Genomic DNA, 19024 nt, shown 5'->3' with positions numbered 1-19024 from the left:
CGTGCCTAACCCTAACTGATTTCTAACTTATATTTACCGGTTTCTAAGTTCAATTAATTAAATGGCTAGTTTCCAAGAAAACATGTACTAGATCACTCAATTTCCAACCATGATTATCCCAGGATGTAAAAATCACAAATCCACATTCCTACTCGTTTTTCAGAGCCACCCATAACAGTAGTAATGATTACAGCAAGGATCACAAACATTTTACCGTCCCACAGCTCACGTATCAACATGGAAATGGAGATTTCATAGGTCAATAGCTTATTTTGCAACAGATGAAGTGAAAATGGCCATCATCATGCACAGGAACATAACACCATTCTTAATCTCCCAAACAAAACCACTACAGAGATGATATCTATTATCTAGCAGACGGGAATGGCTCCATGTCAATGCAGGAAGGCTTCCAGCCTTCTGGTTGCTTGTTGAAATATGACGATCTTCTAGCAAGTGGGACAGAAGCTAACTCCCTTGTGAAGAGTAGAAAACTTCATCCTTGGGATAATTGGAGTATTTTGTTTCCAAAACTACAACACAATTGTGAAGAAAAATCAGCAGAGAAAAAGGGGCATTACAAGAAGAAAGGAATGCTAGGAGGGGTACGGCCAATCTTTTTGGACTTAACCTCCTCCTCCTCCTCGTCATCATCATCATCGGGTGCTCGTCGAATCATCAACCGGGTGCCAGTATCGGTTGAAAAACCATAAAGAATCAGCTTCTACAGCATAGCTATCCTGATTACGGTGCCATGTGTAATAAGCATGCGTCCGGTTCTTAATCTCAAAAATGGCATGACCAAAACTGGCCTCACGGAAAGCTGAATAATGTGGCTGTGGCTCCGTCATGCTGCAAGCATCGCAAAAAACCCAAATAAAAAAAAAAAACATTTTAATTTACTTACGCAACAGATTGGGGCTGTCAGATCAGAGGACACCAATTCTATACTTAATATATACTAATCTTACTCAGTGGCCGAGCCTTCAATATTTCCACCATCACCAATGGTTATGTATACAGGGGCAGATTTGTCCCTTCTAGGAGTGCAGATACCATTCACAATGTTGTAAGCAATGTTGGATACACGTTCCTGTGATGCACAAAGAATAGTCACCGAAGAGCAGTACAAAGTTCCAGAATGCCAAGAATAAATGTAAATTCACGCACTCAGCAGCCTAACTGAAAATTTGAAGTTCCAACTTGATTTCAAGCAAGCAGCACAACGTTTTCAACATTTTATTTTTCCTCCACAAAGGAACTCCTCTACTTTGGCCAATGTGACAATTTCCTTGATTGCACAGTCATTAGGGTAGAAGAAGAGAATGATAGCTAATTCAGAAGCTTAAAATCATCAGACAAATGCCAAATGGTAAGTGATCTGCAGTGCTCCAAATGCCATAAGAATTTGTACCAATATATGTATATGCTAACAGTGCTCTTACCGATCTTTCATAGGCGTGAACGTGACCAGAAAACACAACATCAACTTTGTATTTTACAAACCACGGCTCATACATCACTCTCATAGTTTCTGCTTCCATGTAATGATAGCCATAGCTGTTATACCACGGGGCATGCATAAGAACAATTAACCATGGTGTCTCGTGCCTGTTTACTTTTGGAAACTCTGCCTCAATCCATTGGTTTTGAGGAGTGTATTTACCTAAAAGAAATCAGCAGAAACAAAAGTTAACTCATGAAAACATTGACTTAATAGCATTTGTCCTACAACAACAGACCCTTGTATGCAATGTACTTTAGACCACTGAAAGAAGGCAAGTCTGCCGCATATGTGCATGTTACTGCATATATTTCTGCCGATGAACAGAGAAAAGCATCAGAATCCTTACCATATGCCGAATATGAAGACAGGACAATGATGTACGCTGAAGCTCTCTTAATTGAGTACCAGAGGGGAGTGCTACTGTCTGAAGCTTTATAAGGAACATGGTAACGATGGGTAAAAGGCTTAAATGGCATTACTTCACCCTGCAAAAACATCACCTCTTCTCTGTCATGTTAAATTTGCTATAATTAAAGAGTCGTAAACATACACATACATGTAAGGGAATTGGAATATGATTCATGAAAGCACCATCATGTTGTACATAATAAGGGTGGGTGTGAGTTGTGACAGTCTGTCTATTTTTAGTTTACTGTGACACTAGGAAATCACGAATGTGCTTCTTCTTGATGTTAAGCTAAGACATTCAGTTCAATAGAGGCAATGCAGTACTATATTTTTGGTTCTGTGAAGGGGAATGAAGATATCTGGAATATAAGCACTTTCAAAGGAGCTAAAGTTTAACCTATGAGAGGAAACTAAAGACGTGTACAGAGCAGACATTGTGAATCATGTTTCTCACTAGACCAAAAAATTAAAAAAAGAAAAAAGAAAAGAGGATGGTAATTATAAAATACTTAAAACAAATGAAAGATTATACATGATGCATGAAGCTTACAATTTCAGGGGCAAAATCGATCTCGTGATTTCCTGCAGTCCATATCCAAGGTTGATAGGCAGCACTTCTCTCAACGAACCTTCCCCATGTATCCCACCTAACATTATCATGGTTTGGATAGTTATCTGCATAAGAGAGATCCCCAACAAACAACACCGTTTTCCCTCTTCTGGGGTTTAATTCATAATGAGCAAGAGTCTTGTTCGAATCATAACTCTGGCCAAGATCCCCTGCAAAAGATGGTCAGCCGAGTCAGTAGAATACAAAAACCAAAACCAACTCACAGAAAGAGTCAGAAGCAGTAATAAAACAAGTAAAAGTGTTTCCTTGCTCTTCCCCTTTTATTTATTTATAATCAGTCAAACAACCTCCTTGCAAAGCAAGCTTAAACAGAAGTCGGGACAAGAACTAAGCCTTTCTTCCAAAATGATAGGCACTACCCAGACAAGATTGTTATACACTATAAATTTCAAAAGAAATTCAAAGAATCATATCATGAAGATAATGGTAGTTAAATACTTTCTTAGTATCCATTCTCCAGTCCATTGCTTATATATATATATATATATATATATAAGCAATGGAACCTAGCTAGTTCCACCTTTGCCAAAAATCAAACACTATTTCATGGCAAGATACACATCATCATATGAGGAAGCTTACCTATTACACCAAATGTATATGCGACATCTGGGCCAACCTCCGGGGGAGTAGTAAACCAGAAAGTTCTTGTTGTGTGTCCAATCCCTACTTCATAGTAGTACTTTGTATTGAACTGCCAGAGAACAAATTTAATCTTTTCATACACTCATTTGTCTTTTCCTACTGAAAATCTCAAGCACACTACATTTTTCTGCAAATGCAGTGAAACTCTTTAAAGTATAGCATAGGGTATGCAAATGGAACTGGGAATTGAAATTAGAGTACTGGCCATGAAAACCCACCTTCAAATTGTTTATGGCGCAGTGATGAATGTAACCAGAAGTATAATTGTGGAATTTATAGGTAACAACTAATCCCTCGGCTTTGCTCTTGAGCTTGCTCTTCTCAGTCCAATACAGGACTCTGCTTGAACCAGCTTCATCCATGGTAACCCAAGACACTATTACCCCTTTCCCCACATGATCTCCTTGTGTTATATGCACCTTATCACAGATGCCAGAGAAGAAATAAGTAAAATAATTCATGCATTTACAGGTTCATTTTTCATTTTCTCAACTGAAAATGGATAGTAACACACGCAAAAAAAACTGAAAGCGAACGTTTAAAAACAATACCCACAATTGAATATTGGAGCCATTATTTTTGTCCCCAAAGCAATACCCACAGAGAGGAAAACTCACAAAAGTTTACAGATAGTTCAAGTGATCAATCAGTTAAAGAAACTGTGAAAAATCAAGAAAAATAAACAAAGAAGAAAGACCTGTTGAGGAGCATTATAACCAGAAGGGGCACGGAAGACATCACTGTCAACGAACATATCAACAGTTTTCTCAGGCTTCCTCACAAAACCACTTGTAATCCCTCCATTACAGAGAACTACTGCATTCAACAACAAGAAGCCCAATACAGCAAGAAGAAGAGAGTACCAATAGAACTTCTGAAAGCCCATTTTATTTATCCTCTACCCTACAGCTGCGAACCCCATCTCCTTCAATGGCCGTTTCACATATTTATAGGCTTGTTTCGGCGTATGAAAGGAGGATGAGTACTAAAATAAAATATGCGGAGTCTGTATGTATGAACATTGAAATACATGGGAATTGTCAATGGATTAGCTTTACTAGAAGTATGGGAATCGCAGCTTCACAGCACCAGTGATGATTGACAAAATCCATGAATAAAATCAACACCAGGAGACCCATGAGTAGAGTGGTGGTCTGTTACTTGTATTTATTGAATAATCTGTTACATTTGTAATTTTTAATAAAATGATTTTTTATGTGTTGGTAAAATTATTTAAAAGTCATGAATTTAAATTTTATTAATATGGTTAATTTTAAATTGTAATTAAAATACATAAAAAGTATTTTAAAAAATATTTTATTGACAATATTTTATAATACAAAAATATAGTATTTATTTATATTATAATATAAATATAAATGTTAATAAGATACTATTATATAGTTTTATTTAAATTAAAGACAATTAGGTACTTCATCTAAATTTTTGTACCGACAAAAATGCAATTTTATCTCTTTAAACAATTAATACATCTCACCCTTTTGGACAATAATCTTTATTAATGGAATAAACTTACTAGATTATCTATATTTACGATATTTTTCATTTTACCTAAAAAATTATATTAATAGCCCAAGAACACTTAGCATAATTTAATCATATTTCATGTGCAAAAATCATAACAATGTAACAAAAAATTCTTATTCCTAAAAATAAAAGTGCTCAGTGGTCTTCCCTCGTATAAATTGTTGTAAAATTATTTCCTCCACTCTACCTTTTCTTTTAAAAGTTAAACTAAAATAGTTCGTTGATTTTTTTTTTCTAGAATAATACTTACATTGTTTTTAGTTTTAAAATAAAATGTTACAAAGACAATTCATTTATCATTAATAAATAAATATATTTTATATAAAAATAAAATATATTTATTAAAATTTAACTATTACCTTTATAACAATTATTATCTATATCCTTTTAATTAATTAATCATAGACAAACACTGTAAAAGTAGATAATTTTTCCTATTGCAAAGCAGGTTCAAATCTTTTGAGAGAGATAAGTTGTGTCTGCTAATTTAGTATAATCTGTTTCATGAATTATCAATATACGAGAATGTTAACATTTGTTCCATACAACTAAAATGAGGCTTGGCCCCACCCCTCCTCCCCAAACACCCCTTACAAGCCCTCATCAAGTAAATCCGACACAGACAAAATGATAAATATATATATATATATATATATATAGATAGCATAGTTTTGAAAGGTTCGAAGTGCAAAGGGTCTTGAAACCTGAAGCATGCCTTTGCGAAGCGAGATACACTTTTTAAAAAAGAAATTCAAAATCTTGTAAAATTATAAAAAATTATCAAATTATCAATTAATAACACATGCACATCATTAATGATTCATTATCTTCAAATTCTAAACTAATATCATCAAAAGTTGATTCATTCATTTATCATGCAAATTTCAAATTAGAAACATCATCAAAGTTCAAACATAAAGTCTCAAACTCAAACAAGTATCAATCATCATGTAAAGTTTTAAACAAACATATAAACACTATAAGTCCACAATCAAGAAAATGTTAGACTCCATTCTCTTTACTTTTCAATTTTTAGTTTTGAATTTTGAATTTATTTTTAGTTTTCTATTTTGGTAATTTATTTTTAGAAAATTGAAAACGCGTTCACTTTGTCATTTTAAAAAATTATTTTTCAAAACAAAAAATTAGAAAACGCATTCTCTTTGAAAATTTGAAAATAATTTTATAATGATACTTTATTCAATAAATTTGATTATTCAGTAAATTATAAATATTTAATATTAATATATTATTAAAAAATATATACATTTTAAAGTTAATAAATTTTCTAATATTTTTTCTCATTATAATTATAAAATATGAATAAATAAATAAATGTGTTTTGAGTTTAGAATTTGTTTTGAATGAAAACACTCCAAACAACTTTTTGTTATTTTGAGTTTTTTTTATAATTTTTTTTTCGCTTTCAAAAATACATTTTAAAAAATAGCAAAGATAATGCGTTTTTATTATTTTAGAAAATTAAAAATTAAAAATGACTTGAAAACAGTAAAGAAAACGTAACCTTATTTTTTGAAAATTAGCCCATTATAAGGAGACATATAAGAAAATATTTTCATTGTAAAAAATTATCTCTCGGTATTTTGATAGCTAACATTCATTGTTGTTAAAATAATTTTTAATAAATTTTTCAAGAAATAGTAGGTATGTATTTTGAGAGTGGTAAAATCACTAAATCTCTAGTTTGTAGTAAAATTAAAATTCTATTTTGTTATTGTTATGGATTTTTATTTTTTAGATATTTTTATTGAATTCAAATAGGGGTACTTTCTTATTTACATTTATGTATTAAAGTAAATGGAAGATAAAATATAAATAAAAAAAACGTGGACATTTACTTAAATTAAAGAAATGTAAATATGTTATAATGTATACATGTTGGAACCGAGAAAAGAGGAGGAATTGGGTTGTCTGAGTTTTCATTAAAACAATTTAATGAGACCTCTCGTCTCACCGTACAAGGTGAGGGCCTCGCTGAAATTGCCTCACCTCGGCCTAGGCGAGACACCGAACTAGTGCCCAAGCATGCCTTTAACAACTTATAAATTTATTTAATACACAATTAAAAAATAACAGAGTTGTAAACTGTGTTCATGTGACCATATCATAAACTTATAAATTTATTTAATACACAATTAAAAAGTAACAGAGTTGTAAACTGTGTTCATGTGACCATATCATAAACCTTTTGAACGAACGTAGATAGTCCATATATATTATATAATAAGAGCATCCAATTCCTGGACACCACGCACACACAAGCCATTGAAGTTGAACGGCTGAGCAAAAGCACCTCTAAAAAGTTTTAAAGTCAAAAGAATATGGATCACCCACCCATTTAAATGCCAAAAGATACCCACTTTCTAGTTCGGGCAGTGATCCTCACCAATCTTTGGTTGCAAAATGGGTCGTTGAATCACTAATAAGTTGTTTATATAACATTCTCCATTGATATCCATTTGACACTGCCACTTTGTGTGGACCGTCAGTAGTGATGGTTCATTTGCACATTGGGCAGTTAATAGCAAAAGTAGGTTCAAGGAAAGAGTGAGTGGTCTACCTACCAATGAAGAAATAAGTTCGTCTTGGGTAATGATTGTCTAAAGCACACACATATATACATACATACAAGCACAGGTGAGGTCAAATCTCAAAACTCTTTATTGCTTCTTTTTCCCTCTTCCACTCTACTTGTAATAATCTTGTAAAGGAAGCGGAGATCGAATCTTCAAAAGCAACACCAGACCAGAGTGCAGAGTTAAACTTAACGTTGGGTCGCAGTAGTATATTAATTCTTTTAAAAAAATTAAAAATAGTTATATTGAAAAATTTACACAATTCATAATAAATTTAAAATTACTTTTTACCACTACATCAACATTCTTTCATGTTTAAAGTTTATTTTAAAAAACAAAAAATTAAAAAGATAATTCTCAAACCCCACTAAGCAAGCAAGCAGGCATTTATATGAAATCTTCATATTTTTTATATGAACCACTCCTCTAATCAATATTATGTTTAGTGACAAAATGTGACCTTTTTTTTAATATTTTTTATTAAATTTTATATAAACCATCGAAATAAGATATAGCCGTGATTATAAATAAGTGGTCTGTTTTAGTAATTTTTCTTTCAATGTTGTAAGATTATAAATCTTTTTTTTTTTGCATCAGTTCGTATGAGAAAATATATGAAAAACATATTTGTACATCATTGATCATTAAACAATTGGGTCAAAGGCCATCGAGGAATGTTGCGGGTACGTGTGGTCGGCCAATTGTGATCTTCCATGAATTAATATAATAAATTCGTCAATGGAAGTTCACATTCTTTTAGTGCTCAATTGACCGAGTAGTGAAGACTTCAATTATACTTGACATGAACCATAAGATCTACCTTTTTTAAAAATGAATCACATGACGAATTGGGTCGACTCTCAAAATAAGCGTGCACAAAAAAGAGAAAAAAAAAAAAAAACCTTTCCTCTACCAAGCCCGTTCCATCTGCCCTATGACTCAAAATTAGATATTTGATTTACGAAAAACTTTAATTGGCTGTGTTCTAATCTTGAGAAGAAAAAAAATAATAAATAATGCGAAACCCTTCTTTCCGGTCCGGAGACCACTAGGACATCAGATATTAATATTTAAAATCGTAACATGTTAACAGAGAATGGAGACAGCCGCTGGCCAAGAAACAGAGACAAAAACCAGCCATCCATACAGCATCAACAGATGGCCGAGACATAAAGAGAAGACCTGCCTGCAATCTGAACCAACCACCAGCCCAGGATTAATGAAAATTTCCCGAGACTTAAGATTATAGGATTGCTTAAGCAGACCCGTAAACTAGGAAGCAGAGGTCCATCTTACAACACTTGAGGTTGAGGTAACAAGAACAAACTAGTCCAGAATTGTTCAAAGATCTAGTCGCGAAATTGCTCCAAGCAAGACGTGCATGCATGCAGCAAGGGGAGAATTTTTCAAACAAGTGGTATTGATTGAGTTTAAAGGTTCATCAAACAAGACACGAGAACAGAAGAATTGGGAAGAAAGGAAAAAGAAAACTAACTTAAAAATAATCATGCATGGCATCACCGTACAAAGCCGCAGGACTGGCAAGGAAGCTGCTTATTGGGGGATGGATAAACAAAGCAGCAAATGCGCGGGCAAGGAGCCTGTTTTCGTTGCTTAAAATAGTTCCATTTAAGGCCACAGCTTGCATTGTTTCTCCACGCCTATTAAATTATGAAAAGAAAGAATAAAGACAGCTCACTACCTATGCACACTCAAAACACCCGCTAGATTTTTGTATTATTCCTCCTCATCGCCAAGTAACATAAATGAGAATGGCTGAAACTTGTAACCGTCTCCCTCATAGAACTTATTCTGAAACTCCACCCAGTGAAGTCGTAATGCGTGAAGGAATGCACTAAGGGTTTCCATAACCAATAACACGCCAACGGTGGCAAAAATGAAAATGATTAAGCCCACAATAAGGATAATTACATTGTTGTACCTGTGGTCATACAAAGTAAATTATTTGAGGTCAGTCAAAATTAAAAATACTACTAAGCTGATTTGATCAAAACAAACTAAAGTGAGTCGTTCTATAATGAATGTATAATGCTTTATAAGTAAGAGAAACAGAAAAACTTCACATAATTAACCAACAGAAGCCAAGCGACATAATCAAGGTATGCACTTACCCCCAAGCAAGGAGGAGAACCTTCTCATAGAAAACACTAGACAACTCCGCGTGGGCAAGACTGGACAAGAACGCAAAGAGGAAAATTTTAGACTATTAGCCTCTCATAGAAATGTAAGAAATCAATCATATATAGCATGACTAATTCAACAATATGTATAGGCATAAAAGACGGTGTATAAAGCTTCGGCCAGAAAACATCAGAATAATAGCTTTTGTCCTGATGTTCTTGTACCGAAAATGCAAAAATATAAACTCATTCATGTGAACAAAATCTCTCTCTCTCAAGTAATGAACCACTTGGTAAAAGATCAAGGAAATCAAATAACAGGGCAGATACAGAAAATGCAGACTGTTACTGACACACTCTTCATAAAAATTGCACCATTGCATGTCCATGATACAAGGCTACGATTCTAGTAATTAATTTGTATATTTTGATCTACAATTACATTTAGCAATACATAAAAGAGTTTTGATACTCTTTTAAGACTTCAGAAGAGTTTTGATACTCTTTAAGACTTCAGAAGAGTTTTGATACTCTTAAGACTTCAGAATGTCACTGAAATCTGGTTTTTGGATTAAACTATCTGGGAAGTGGGATTGAGACAAAATTCAAGCTTCCAGCAACTACCAACTTTACCTGAGGGCCCATAGACGAAGATAGGAAGCTGTATTTGAGACAGCTCCAAGTACAAATTCAATTGTATGTATAAGTTGATGAACAAAAACTTCACTGAACTCAAATTCATCATGATCATGGGAATCATGATTCGCCCCCGACTGCAAGGTACCTTCTGTGCTCTCAAGAGGCATATAGGACTGCCCATGGTGTCTCTGAAGAAGTCAACATTTAGAGTGGTCAGCAGCAAAAAAGATAAGCAAGAAGTCTGCCACAGATTAAAAAAGAAAACAAATTCAGGGATAAGAATGGGACCATACATTCTCATATTGTTTCTTCAAAATAAGGGGCTTTGGTAAGAGCATCCATGGAACAGAGACAAAGGCCAGCAGTAGAAACACAAGCTGGTCATGGAACAATACACATTACATGCACTACATAAGTTTCTATTTAGCTTAAAGCTCATAAATAAATAAATAAATAAAACAGTTGGAAGAAATCATCAACCTGAACTGTCTTTTGGCCAACAAAAAGCTGGTTGTCACCAAGATCGTCAGTTGGACCCAGGAACATATATATCATTATGTGGTATAAATCAGCTTGTGAGCCAGTCCACCATTTTATAATGATGAGGACAGAAAGATAGCCAAACAGACAATTTAAAAATATCAACTGTGGGATAAATTGGAACCTGAAAAGGAGAAACAAACAATTGGATACTGGAAGTCAAGAATGTGAGAAAATATGTTGTTCTATCCATACGTCTTAAACTACAGATGGATAAACTAAATTTGTAGGCTCCAAAGCCTTGGAAATGTGAACTATTGTAGCAGCCATTCCTGAAAATACTGCCACTAGTTGGCGAGCTCACCAGACATTCAAGCTGTTGCGGAAGAATAAGCCATTAAAATAGCTCAATATGATTCCAAGGTTCATCTGGGCTACCCCAATAAGTATTGACATTTTCATCTTTAATGAATTGAGGAAAGGCAACTCGCTACGGGAACCATGCCAGACAGGATCAACACCAAATGGATATGTGTCACCAACCTTAATCAAGCCTGCAGTTGTCGCATCACTGCCAAAAAAAAAAAAGGTTTAGCATGTAGTGACCATAGCAGAAAAAGTACAACATAAGCTGTATCTGACAAAACACCTGCAAGAAAGATCACGACATGCATAGGCTGAGCGACCAAACAATTCAAATGGGACCGAGAAGAACTCATTATAGATCAAGCCCGTGTAGATTGAAAAAATTGCCATTAATATAATCACATAGCGACCACCAAAGGTCATTTCTGTGATGTCCCCAAGCTTCTGCATTAAGCAACATTAAAACCCAGTACTATTTGGTCAGAAATACAAGATCCCGATAATAGTCAAATATGTTGAAAGGATGTTTTACATGACACTACAAAACTCAAAACTCTGCTAGAAGGGAAGACATCAAGATCAAATATTGTATAACTGAAAGCAAACGGCATAAAATTAAACTTCAGCCCAGGAATTGTCATTTTGTTTTTGGGTAAATTAACCGTACACCCCCTAAACTTTGGTCCTTTAGCTTAGACACTCCCTGAATTCAAAATTTGCTTAATCAGTCCCTGAACTTTCCAAAATTAGCCATGATCCTGTCCTGATCAGGAATTTTGCAAGTTCATCACTTAAAACAAATTATGACCACATTATAGATTTTCACTTGTTACTCTAAACACATCAAGCCTTTATCTCACTATGCAGGGTCAACAACATGAACTCTAGCTCACCACATATCTGGTTTTTACTCTACTCAACTTACAAACCTCTAGATTCTAAAATGTTCCTCCACATCCCAAGCTTAGTATTCACGTCCTATCAAAAATGAACCGTGGAGAAGAAGATTAGGAAACACAGAAGGCAAGTTACCTGACCAGAGAGTTTCTTTTCCCTAATTATGAAATATAATGCTCCGAGTAACAAGCATATACCATGTCCCCAATCTCCAAACATGACTGCAAAAAGAAAAGGGAATGTAACAATGGTAAAAACACCAGGATTCGCTTCTTGGTACTTTGCCACCCTGTAATTATATGAACATAGCATCAGCATTGGTTGAAACAACTCTGCCATAACACATAATGTCATTTAGAAAATTAAACTGGCAAAAGTAAGGTCATCATATATGGCTATCAAAAGCCTGCAGTATTTCAGGTAGTATATAGCTTACAAGAAAAGAAATTTGACTGCACAGGAGAACATAATTTAGGTATAGATGGAAAACAAGAAAGGAAATTTGCTTCTTTCTGAATATTACTAATGAAGCAGGACGACATATTTTGAACAGTTGGAATCTACATGGAAAAAATGTGCTACTTGAAAAATGATGCCGAAGTTGTAGTCATTAATTGAACTACATTAAGAGATTCATATAAGGAATGGTCACTACATTAGGAGATTCAAAAAGGATTGTTAAAGAATCAAACTCCCAATTCTAGAGGTTGCATCTAAAATTGATGAGACCATGTCGAGCCAACAGTGGAGATAAAAACAATCCCCCAACAAAGTCTCGTTGTTGCCCATGCTACAAAAAAGGTTAGAGAATATCTCACTAAGAAGCTTGTTTACACCACCAGTAATCCAAAACTGCCATCAGGCCCCTGAGCCCATGCGCACAAATAATATAAATTAAGAACTTGCAATTCAGTCATTCGCTTTTGCCAAAACCCAATTTATGTAAAAGCCTTGGGCCTAGATGGTAAAGCCTATAATTAATACATTCATTGGTAAAAACATATGAATCCAAATTTTGAAGGCCCTCCAAAAGGCTTTTTAGGAATATAACTTATTTAAGGCCAGCAAATATCAATCAAGTTTTGTGAACATCTCAAAAATTAGCATCTTCTGCAAATCATAAACCAAAAGCCTACTGAACACCAGTATAAGTAGGAAAATCAGTATATATTAAGCCAACATTCAAAATGATTATAGATTCAATGTTCGGAAAGAAAAGTCCCAAAATGAAGTAAAACTCACCCATATGCATCAACAATCTCCTGAAAGGCAAAAGTGAATTTGTTTGTCCTAAAATAGGTAGGTGGTGACTCTTTTGTATGCAAAATCTGGAAAATAGCACCAACTTGTGAGTTTGAATCATATGCTGCCTTCTGCAGTGCATCCTGAATCTGCACCCCAAAAAGGGGAAAAAAAATCAATCAAGCTCAGTAAGCAATCCAATCCCCAATTGAGCATGATGAATTAAAAGCAAACAACTGAAGCTCCTGAATCAGCACAACTAAAACAAACCTGCTTTGTTGCAAAAACAGGACTCCAACCTTCTGCCACAAGACACTTCTTCGTCACGTCAATACTTAGCATATTTAAAGTGTGGTAAATGGATTTCTCCCTCCTCACCTTTGTTAAAATATCATAGAAAATAAAATAATAATCAATAAATTTATCGATGAACACAAAATTTTAGACAAATCATCAAGAGCTCCAGCTACAGGCTATTAATTAGTTTTGATGAATGAGCAACATATACAAGCACTTGACTGGCCAATCCACATTACACCATCTACAAAAATGGAAGTTCATTATTTAGCAACAAAAAAAGGGAAGCCCGTTTGATAGAAAAAGATTTTCACAAACCAGAATGTTCCACTTCTCATATTGTTCACCAATTGCTAGCAACAAATTGCCATGGCGAACCAATCCAGCATCTATTGTAGTCTTTAACTCTGACAGTCTTCCAGAGACCTGAATGATTATTAAAATGCAGATATCAGACCAAATGAGTGAGCATGCATATAAATGCCGTTTTTTCATCCCAGGTAGGTGGCATCTCCACAAAGCGGAATATAAAACGCATGAAAATATGAATGGCCAGAGCAGATCATGACATCTATGAGAAAATTAAAGAAGAACACAAATTCAAATTTATTTAAATATTTAGCGGAAAAATTTCATCAAGAAAATATGACATGCACTACAAAAAATCAAGAGAGGCTCATAAACAAACAAAAAGAGAAAACTTACAAACATGGGCTTAAACCATTAAATACTTTTAATGCATGCATATTGCATACAGTTAGAAGATCAGAACCACTTATGAAAAAAAATGAAGAACAGAAATGTAGCAAGGATCAAAGCCTCCTAAACAAGGAAGAGAAATCAAGAGCACAGGGGTGCTCTAGTAGCAGTAAGAATAAATGATAGAAGAAAAAATTAATGCATACGTCAGTGACCATCTGAGCTTGTTTGCCCAGGTCCTCAGTGAAAGGGTAGCGGTTTGCACCAAAAGCTTCACATATTTTGGTAATTTTGTTCTTTGCTCTCTCACCAGAGTAGAATACCACAAATACATTCTTCTCAACCTGCATATTGAAACCAAATCAGATATAAAGCATAAATGTAGAATACATACAGCATAGTTGTACTTGTATTTCCTATCACAAATACAGGTAAACCACTGGTAAGATAAGCCAGTTGTATAATTTACTTTTTCCTCAATATTTGTATAATGAAATACACTGCAATAGTCTAGATAATAAAACAAATGAATCAAGAATAAAATGCAATACAAGGTTATTCATAAACATTTCAATTGTGACAACTAAACTAGCATCCTTTTGTATATTCAGGACAATAATCCATAAAAAGAACTAGTCCCAATCATATTCTCAACAAGTAATTGATAAAACTTTAAAAAATGGTTAATGTTAACCTTTTCTCCTGACACAGGATCAATCACAGGATCTTCAAGGACAGCTTGCTTCAGGAACACATTACCCCTGGTTGCACGAAATATAATCCGTTCAAATGCCATGTATTTGTCCCTAGGAACTAGACCAGAGAGAAAACCCAACTGAATTTGCTTGGACTGATCAGCAGCCACTTCCTACACCAAACAACTACCATGAATATTGCTTGCAAAGATATCAAAACTTTTCAGTTTTAGCACAAAATATAAGCTTTTTTACTTGATCTTGTAGCAAAGGAGTTTCTAAGGATGCTTCAACAGTCGGCTGCGATCCAAATTCTCTTTGCTGAGCTGCAGCACTGCTTTGGGCTGAATGGAAAAATTCACCAGCCTGAAGAAAGCAATCATTTGATACTTCTTATGAAAGACATCACTTGTCGAAGATAGACAGACAGAAAAATAGTCAAAAACATATTCCATATAAGAGGGAAAAAGCACAAATCAATTGCAAAAATATATAAAATTTATTAGGTGATGATAATGACTCAAAATATTGACCTCAATAATGTAAGCAACAAAGCTACCAAAGGTCAGATTCCTAAATCTCAAAATCACATCAGCAAGGGATCCCCTTGTTGCATGATTGACACTCCTGAATGTTACATCATGCACGTGCATGCTTCTTTATTTCCCAAGAAATTATCACCATAGTAATATAAGGAAGGACCTATCAGTTCTCCTAAGCATTAAACTATGTGCTTCCAATTTCTAAGCAGAGAAACAGATGATGATAACTCACTTAATTTGAACGTCACTTAACTTTAACCCTTTGTAACTGCAATAAGCAGATCAATACTTAACATTAATAAAATCAAACCCCGAAACCATCCGTCAGGTGTCCTTATCAATTAAGAACATTTCCCAAGCTTAGAGAATAACATAAAAATTTGCCACTTATCTGGTGAAAGGGCAATAAATATAAGGCAATAGACTCACATAATAGGATATAACTTGTCCCCCATTGTAAAATGTGTTGCAAATGCCAATGCTTTACAATCAACCAACTACAGCTTTAAAAGAAACAATACCTTTTGCAAAACAAGCTTATATTCAACAAGTTCACTGTAGGAACGCTGCAGCTTGTCCCCATTTGCATTTATTTCAATCAGCTCAGCTTCAAGTTCTCCAAGTTTTACCTAGTATAGGTACATTATTTGGTACATATAATTAGATAATAAATGGACACCAGTAATTATGAGTTGACAAAAGTGAATCAGGAATTATAAGGAGCATTTGCATTTACCTCCAAGTCATCTAAATCTATATCAGGTCGTGCTGCTGGCTTTGCTGAAGAAGACAAACCTGCCTTCGACATTTCTTCCCTGACATATCGTAACTTCCGTGCCATTTCTGCACATCTTTTTATCTTTAAAGAGGTAATAAATTTTATATTAGAATCGGGAACAGAAATTAAAGATAAACTTTGAATGTAATAGCATGACAAGGAAATAAAATACTATGTAATTCCCATGTTCAGTTCATAAACAAAACTGAAAGAGTACCTTATAGAATCTCGCCAACAATATATATGAAATTGGAGGTATCAAAGAAATAAATGCAAAACCACTGTCATATGGATCCATATTGCATAAGTATGTACCTACTTGATCGTTAAAAGTATAAAACCACAGGAGAAGGCTAAATACCATGCTTACAAGGTATGCTAACTTAGCCTATCCCAAGAGGACTGCACCAAATTTTAGTAGCATCTAAAGCAATTCAACTTGGGACTTGTCTCATTCCATACACTTCCTTTTGAAGAAGACAAAACTCAGGGAAAAGGTCTACTAATGCACTTAGGAAGCAATGAAATTGAACAACTTCATAGGTTAAATCTAACCCTACCATCTCTTACTCCTAATATGGATTTTTTCTTTTTGGCTAATCTACTCAGATGATAATTCCTTTCCAGGTTATCCCCCAAAAAACCAGGATGCATGCTGCAGGAATATGTAACTCCAATATTTGTCCAAGTTTATACAATTGTCAGCTCTAAAGACTGGAAAAATTGCCAAGAGCAAGCAATTTGAAGTAAAAGGGTCTAAAATAGACTAAAAATTTGCTAGTTCAGACATGAAAACTAAATATTTGTAAGTGAACCTTGCAGAGAAAGAAAATCTTCCAAAGTCAACACTTGTTAATTTTCAGAAAACTCTAAACAAGGTAGTTTTAGCCATTGCATGAAAATAGAGAACAGTGTTGTACTATTCAAGGTGGCAACTTCAGCATCTGCTGACAGAGAAACAAAATAGAAAAATCCTAAGCAAAATGTGCTTCATTTTGCTTAATTTATTTTTGTGAGGACATCCAATGGTTAAGCAAGCACACACTCCATAATAAAATCATGGTGAAAACTCATTCAAAGAATTCATCCAATGGTAAAAGTTAGATCCCAATAGTAAAAACGATCAATGCTTGAATTCATATGAACTAATCACATGATCTACAACTAGAAGCACACAAGAGGTAATGTAAGGACTGCGTGTCAGAGTTGAATCTGATAGAGGGGAAATTCTCCATTGAATTGAGGAGAATTGGGGAATTAAGGGGGGAAGAACAAAGAGAGAGAGAGGGGGGGAATGAGAATTAGGGAGAGAGAAAAGAGAAGAAAGGCGGGAGAATTGTATTGATACTTCTCAAAACATGCCTTTGGAGCGGTATCAGTGTGCTTTTTATACTGATCCAGCTCAAGGATGGCACCACACACCCACGTGATCAACAATTTGCCTAACTGTTCCCGCCTATTCAACCGGCTAATTAAAATCACAATCCCATTACAATTCCCCTCCCCTTCAGAAACTTCTTGTCCTCAAGAAGTTCATAGTAAGCCAGCCACTTTAGGAAATTGGTTGAGCAGGTTGGGGAGGTATTCCCAAGTGTCCGAGTGAAGATTATACCACCTTACCAACACCTGTGTTAGAGGGCTCCCTGTCGGCTTATGATCCTTTTATCAAAGATAGCCATAGGTTTGCTATGGTAGTTGCAGTGGTTTGTACCTAAAAGACAAATGCCTCCAACTGTACTGATTTGAATATTTGACAGCCCAATTGGCACCAAACCATAGCTACCAGATCAGTATATGAGGCTGATCCAATCTCATTCAAGGCATAGAAGAATATTTTGAATGAAATCCCGCCTTACACGGACATGTTACGATGAGGGAATCCTCGGGAATTTTTTTTTTTCAAGTCTGCCACACGCGGCGCCATGTGTACAATCTTCACATGCAGATGAAACACTCGTCGCATACAATGGCCAATGCCCGCGGTGATTTCAAGAACAATCTTCACATGTGGATAACAATCCTGGGAACCCCAGTCTTACTCGTTTAGCTAACAAGTTCAATAGGCACAAAACTAAACGAGACATAACATAACACAGCTGAATAATTAACATTAAAATGTTGTGACCTAACACGAGTTCCTTACAAGGTGTTCCCACACCGAAATATGTATTACAATCTATCAAAATGATAACAACATTCTCATACAACCGTTCATACATATATCAAAATAAATACTAACACCTCCAAAATAGTACAACGGCTATCAACTAAACACCATTGGCCCTACCGACCATGTCCTCGACCTCGCAGCAGTCCCTGGCTGAAACGTTGAATGTTCCAGGGGCATAACCCAGGTTAGATGATAAAACATCTATGTGATGGCATGAAACAGTTTACACAATGCATGGAAGACATATAAGCATGGCATATACAGACAAACGACAACATGCAACGTGTCTAACTTGAGAAATCTCCCTGACATACTCAACCTCTCGTGGAAAATTCATTTCACACACTGTTGGGGTTAACCTTGCCGCGACATACTTAATCTCTCGAGTGCCCTATCGTGTCACTCGTTCACTTGGATTAACCTTGTCCCATTCTCAAGAAGACCCCATCCCGTCCCATACGAACCCAACAACGACACGAAAATCAACATCCCAATGATATGAAAATCACACGCCATGCACCGACTCTTTTGTAAGTTTAAAACAGTTGATGCAATATACCACATGTTCAATATGCATATGACGCCACAAATACATACGAGAAAACATCTTTGAAAACAACCTAAGTTCTTGAGGGTATAACCGCTCACTAGAACTGGTCCAACCACGTGTATCCTAAACTCGGGAGGGTAAAACCGCTCGCCAGAACCCACTACACACACTCCAACACATATTCAAGATAAG

At 35.1% G+C, this 19024-nt stretch overlaps 2 protein-coding genes across 3 annotated transcripts in view; both read right to left on the bottom strand.

Moving 5' to 3' along the window:
- Positions 1-125: 125 nt before the first annotated feature.
- Positions 126-4312, bottom strand: LOC127802479 (purple acid phosphatase-like). Of its 2 annotated transcripts, XM_052338422.1 has the most exons (9): positions 3889-4312; positions 3410-3610; positions 3129-3240; positions 2466-2695; positions 1854-1992; positions 1446-1666; positions 972-1093; positions 632-852; positions 126-533 (listed from the first exon to the last, which is right to left on the bottom strand). In XM_052338422.1, exons 1-8 carry the CDS (start codon positions 4075-4077, stop codon positions 657-659), a joined length of 1410 nt encoding a protein of 469 aa, XP_052194382.1. In that variant the 5' UTR covers positions 4078-4312; the 3' UTR covers positions 126-533; positions 632-656. The 2 variants fall into 2 exon arrangements, with proteins under 2 accessions (XP_052194382.1, XP_052194300.1); XM_052338340.1 differs by having other exon boundaries at positions 126-852; positions 3889-4311.
- Positions 4313-8738: 4426 nt separating this feature from the next.
- The window catches only part of LOC127802406 (V-type proton ATPase subunit a3), a 29557-nt gene continuing 19271 nt past the window's right edge, over positions 8739-19024 (bottom strand). The window contains exons 3-18 of the mRNA XM_052338238.1: positions 16071-16193; positions 15856-15963; positions 15048-15158; positions 14792-14965; positions 14304-14441; positions 13717-13824; positions 13372-13479; positions 13102-13250; positions 11995-12148; positions 11246-11406; positions 10961-11167; positions 10597-10780; positions 10410-10493; positions 10111-10304; positions 9469-9528; positions 8739-9278 (exon numbers count right to left, since the gene is read on the bottom strand). Of these exons, the coding sequence (XP_052194198.1) occupies positions 9074-9278; positions 9469-9528; positions 10111-10304; positions 10410-10493; positions 10597-10780; positions 10961-11167; positions 11246-11406; positions 11995-12148; positions 13102-13250; positions 13372-13479; positions 13717-13824; positions 14304-14441; positions 14792-14965; positions 15048-15158; positions 15856-15963; positions 16071-16193 (2268 nt within the window). The 3' untranslated portion in view covers positions 8739-9073. The remainder of the gene's footprint in view (positions 9279-9468; positions 9529-10110; positions 10305-10409; positions 10494-10596; positions 10781-10960; positions 11168-11245; positions 11407-11994; positions 12149-13101; positions 13251-13371; positions 13480-13716; positions 13825-14303; positions 14442-14791; positions 14966-15047; positions 15159-15855; positions 15964-16070; positions 16194-19024) is intronic.

The sequence above is a fragment of the Diospyros lotus genome, chromosome 1 (genome assembly GCF_014633365.1).
Source record: "Diospyros lotus cultivar Yz01 chromosome 1, ASM1463336v1, whole genome shotgun sequence".
In the NCBI taxonomy this organism is placed as follows: domain Eukaryota; kingdom Viridiplantae; phylum Streptophyta; class Magnoliopsida; order Ericales; family Ebenaceae; genus Diospyros; species Diospyros lotus.
This window is presented reverse-complemented; position numbering and strand designations above follow the sequence as displayed.